General features: G+C 52.8%; 1 protein-coding gene across 1 annotated transcript in view; it reads right to left on the bottom strand.

Annotated features, from left to right (window-relative positions):
* Positions 1-1,031: 1,031 nt before the first annotated feature.
* Positions 1,032-5,000, bottom strand: part of npy2rl (neuropeptide Y receptor Y2, like) — a 4,950-nt gene continuing 981 nt past the window's right edge. The window contains exons 3-5 of the mRNA XM_034557711.1: positions 2,955-3,120; positions 2,132-2,285; positions 1,032-1,616 (exon numbers count right to left, since the gene is read on the bottom strand). Coding sequence (XP_034413602.1) covers positions 1,032-1,616; positions 2,132-2,285; positions 2,955-3,120 — 905 coding nt within the window. The remainder of the gene's footprint in view (positions 1,617-2,131; positions 2,286-2,954; positions 3,121-5,000) is intronic.

The following is a 5,000-nucleotide window of genomic DNA, read 5'->3' as shown; positions in this document are numbered from 1 at the left end:
GAAGACCACAAGTTTGAGCTAGAAGGAAGCGAGGAGGTGGCCTGACACTGAAGGCAATGCATTGTGGGAGAATTCTGGCAAATTCTGGAAAATAAAAGTGTGAAATAAAAAAGTGTGAAATAAAAGTGGGACATCCCGGCTGGAGTTTGTGTTTCGTGACACGTTTACGTGACGGACACGTGTAGAAAATGTGTCTCAAACATTCATGCGTCCACTCAGACGAACAACCTCGTTCCTCCTCTTCCTCCTTCTCCTCCTCCTCTTCATTACCTCACATCTCTCCTCCTTCTCCTCCTCTTCCTCCTTCTCCTCCTCCTCTTCATTACCTCACATCTCTCCTCCTCCTCCTCCTCCTCTGAGAGAAGCATCAAGCTTTAATCCCTCAGTCATAAATGTCTTTTCTGTTTTACATCTGTCTCCTTCCACATGTTCATAACACACATGTTCATAACACACATGTTCATAACACACATGTTCATAAAGAACACACATGTTCATAAAGAACACACATGTTCATAACACACATGTTCATAAAGAACACACATGTTCATAAAGAACACACATGTTCATAACACACATGTTCATAAAGAACACACATGTTCATAACACACATGTTCATAACACACATGTTCATAACACACATGTTCATAACACACATGTTCATAACACACAGCTGACGTATCACAAAGCTTGCATCATGCATCCTCGTGCTCTCGACTCAAAATCCATTTTTTTGGGGGGCTTTTCTTTCTCACACACACACACACACACACACACACACACACACACACACACAGTAAGCCACTCTGGTTCCATGTAAGAGCTTCACACGTGGAGGACATCTAGTCTTTCTGCTGTCAAACACAACCCCGCCAAAATAAAGGTCCCGTCCTCAAAGGGACTTGTAATCCCTTCGCTGCTCTTCTATTTTGGGCTTCCTAAGACTTCAATCCTCTCGCTCTCGTTTCTGGAATCTCTTCTATTGTCTTCCTGTCCCCCCTCCCCCCTCCCCCCCGCCCCCCGATGGGCGCTCACACATCGGTGGCGTTCAGGTGGGTGGACACCACGTCCTGGGTCTCGACCACGGTCTTCTTGGCCCGCCCCCCGGCCCCGCCCACGGGGTGGATGCTGTCGAGCCGCCCGCCCCGCCCCCGCTCCCCTCCCCCCTTGCGACACTTGAAGACGGCGAGGAAGGCGGCGCGGTAGTTGCGGTTCATCCAGCCGTACAGCAGCGGGTTGGCGAAGGTGGAGCACATGGCGACCACGTGGAAGACGGTGTAGAGCAGGCGGAAGTCGCGCATGTCCAGCACCGCGCTGTCGATGTCGGTGGCCAGCTGGAAGGCGTGGAAGGGCAGCCAGCTGACGGCGAACACCACCACCATGGTCACCAGCATCTTGGTGGTTTTGCGGCGCCGGCGGTGGCGCTCGGAGCCGGCGCTGCTGCCGCCGGCGCCGGCGCCGCTCTCCGCCGGGTTCACGTGGGCGCGCAGCTTGGACCAGATGCGGGCGTAGGCGAAGGAGATGATGGACAGCGGCAGGAAGTACTGGAGGATCAACATGGAGATGCTGTACACGGTGCCGTCCGTGTTCTTACCGGGCCACTTCTCCGTGCACACCTGTTGGATGAGGAAGGCAGCGCCATTAAAAGGGTTGCTTCTTCATCAGGCTCTTCTTCATCAGGCTCTTCTTCATCAGGCTCTTCTTCATCAGGCTCTGCTGAAGAAGAAGAGCCTGATGAAGAAGAGCCTGATGATGAGCAAACCTGACAGAAAAGATCAGTTTTTTTTACACACTGAATATAATAAAACTGTTGAGGGAGGAAATGAAAGGAGGCGGAGTCAAAAATGTGACGACGTGTTTAAAACTTTGAGTTCAAAGCGGGGGAGAAAAGAGGAAGGGGGGGGGGGGGAGAAAAGAGGAAGGGGGGGGGGGGAGATGAAAAGAGATGGAGAGGCAGCGGGGAGATCAAAGAGACAGGTGAAGTGGGAGGCAAGGGCGTGTGTGTGTGTGTGTGTCCATGCGTGTGTGTGTGTGTGTGTGTGTGCATGCGTGTGTGCGTGTGTGTGCGTGTGTCCATGCGTGTGTGTGTGTGTGTGTGTCCATGCGTGTGTGCGTGTGTGTGTGTGTGTACCTGTATGGTGTGTCCAGGCTCCAGGGTGAAGGAGCCGTACTCCCTGAAGATGGCCAGAGGGCTGGCGAGCACGGCGCTCAGCACCCAGGTCAGCGCGATGACCCCGAAGCACACGTCCTTCCTCATCCTGGTCTCCAGGTGGTACACGATGCACCTGGAACACACACCAGTAAACAGGAAGTGACCGTATAAGGACTGAGGAGGAGGGACGTAGAGACCTGTCAATTAGTAGCCCCGCCCTAAAGCATCCCCTGCATTATGGTCTGTGTGACTCTAAATGCAGACTGATTTTCTTTTTGTCTGTTTAGCTCAAACTTTCAAACGTGGAGTGAAGGTGCGTCTGCAACAACAACAACAACAACAACAACAACAACAACAACAACAACACAACAGCAGCAGACTTGAGCACGCTGTGAGAGCTCCAGGAACATCTCAAAGGAAGTCTTTAATATGTGTTTGCTCTAATTAGTCTTTAATCTAAACCTTCACTCTGAAGACATCTTCAGAACTTCAGATGACGGCTGCATTTGTGATTTAATTGTTAAATTCGTGAGTTATTTATTAACATAAATCTGAGGCTTTTTCTCGGCCCTTTTTTTCTCATGAATTTACTGCTTTCAAAGAGAATATCACATTTTTATTTCTCGTTAATTTTAAGAAGAAATTCCCAAAAAGTTTTATTTTCATTAATTTTGATAATTATTTATTGTATATTTACCATTTTAATACAAGAGAATATTCAAGTTTTATTTCTTTGTTAATTATTAAAATCCCTGCCGTGCCGTCAAGCTGTGGCCCCGCCCCCTCTCTAAGCCCCACCCACCTGTGGCGGTCCAGGGCGATGACGTTGAGCGTGACGGTGGAGACGTGCACGGCGAGCCCCTGAGCGTACGGCAGCAGGAAGCACAGCGAGCCGCCGAACTTCCACTCGCCCTGCAGCGTGTAGACCAGCGTGAAGGGGAGGCACAGCGTGTTCACCAGCAGGTCGGCTGCAGACACACAAACATATGACGTCATCGCGTGAGCGCCGCGACGTCGTCGCGTGAGCGCCGTGTGAACGCCGTGTGAAACGCCGTGTGAGCGCCGCGACGTCATTCGTGTGAGCGCCGTGTGAGCGCCGTGTGAGCGCCGTGTGAGCGCCGTGACGTCATCGTGTGAGCGCCGTGACGTCATCGTGTGAGCGCCGTGTGAACGCGTGTGAGCGCCGTGACGTCATCGCGTGAGCGCTGCGTGAGCGCCGTGTGAACGCCGTGTGAGCGCCGCGACGTCGTCGCGTGAGCGCCGCGACGTCATCGTGTGAGCGCCGCGACGTCATCGTGTGAGCGCCGTGACGTCATCGCGTGAGCGCCGTGTGAACGCCGTGTGAGCGCCGTGACCGTCATCAGAGTGGAGCGCCGTGTGAACGCCGTGTGAGCGCCGCGACGTCATCGCGGGAGCGCCGTGTGAACGCCGTGTGAGCGGCCGCGACGTCATCGTGTGAGCGCCGTGACGTCATCGTGTGAGCGCCGTGTGAGCGCCGTGACGTCATCGTGGTGAGCGCCGTGACGTCATCGTGTGAACGCCGTGTGAGCGCCCGTGACGTCATCGTGTGAGCGCCGTGTGAAACGCCGTGTGAGCGCCGTGTGAACGCCGTGTGAGCGCCGTGACGTCGTCCGCGTGAGCGTCATCATTCCTGAAGTCTCGTCATCTTCACCACTGTCCGTGGTCCTGAAGTCTCTTCACCACTGTCCGTGGTCCTGAAGTCTCTTCATTTTCACCACTGTCCGTGGTCCTGAAGTCTCTTCAACGCTGTCCGTGGTCCTGAAGTCTCTTCACCTTCAACGCTGTCCGTGGTCCTGAAGTCTCTTCACCGCTGTCCGTGGTCCTGAAGTCTCTTCAACGCTGTCCGTGGCCCTGAAGTCTCTTCAACGCTGTCCGTGGTCCTGAAGTCTCTTTATCTTCAACGCTGTCCGTGGTCCTGAAGTCTCTTTATCTTCAACGCTGTCCGTGGTCCTGAAGTCTCTTCGTCTTCACCGCTGTCCGTGGTCCTGATGTCTCTTCACCACTGTCCGTGGTCCTGAACTCTCTTCAACGCTGTCCGTGGTCCTGAAGTCTCGTCATCTTCAACGCTGTCCGTGGTCCTGAAGTCTCGTCATCTTCAACGCTGTCCGTGGTCCTGAAGTCTCGTCATCTTCAACGCTGTCCGTGGTCCTGAAGTCTCGTCATCTTCAACGCTGTCCGTGGTCCTGAAGTCTCGTCATCTTCAACGCTGTCCGTGGTCAGTCTTCACATGGACATCTTTACAAGTCAAAGTCTCGTCATCTTTGTCTCATTTGAAAACACAACGTGGGACACTTGTTATGAAGCCGAGGAAGAGGAAGAGGAACAGGAAGAGGAAGAGGAACAGGAACAGGAACAGGAAGAGGAAGAGGAACAGGAAGAGGAGGGTCAACGCCTCCAGGAGTTCTTTTTTTAAACTTGTCACATTTGACCTCTTCAGACGTGTGAAGGTCAAACATCACATCACGGGAAATAGATTATAACAGCTGACAGATGTTTGAGTCATCATCACAGACGACCTACAGAGGACAACACACACACACACACACACACAGACACACACACAGACACACACACACAGACACACGCCATCATGTCTTGGAGGATTTCCCCTTCTGATGGGTCTGACAGCTTCAAATCATAGATGTGTGTCTGTGTCTGTGTGTGTGTGTGTCTGTGTGTGTGTGTCTGTGTGTGTCTGTGTCTCTGTGTGTGTGTCTGTGTGTGTCTGTGTCTCTGTGTGTGTGTCTGTGTGTGTCTGTGTGTGTGTCTCTGTGTGTGTCTGTGTCTGTGTGTGTCTGTGTGTGTGTCTGTGTGTGTCTGTGTGTGT

The sequence above is a fragment of the Cyclopterus lumpus genome, chromosome 18, assembly GCF_009769545.1.
Source record: "Cyclopterus lumpus isolate fCycLum1 chromosome 18, fCycLum1.pri, whole genome shotgun sequence".
Classification (NCBI taxonomy): Eukaryota; Metazoa; Chordata; class Actinopteri; order Perciformes; family Cyclopteridae; genus Cyclopterus; species Cyclopterus lumpus.
Note: the sequence above shows the minus strand (reverse complement) of the source record. Positions and strands in the feature narration are given on the sequence as shown.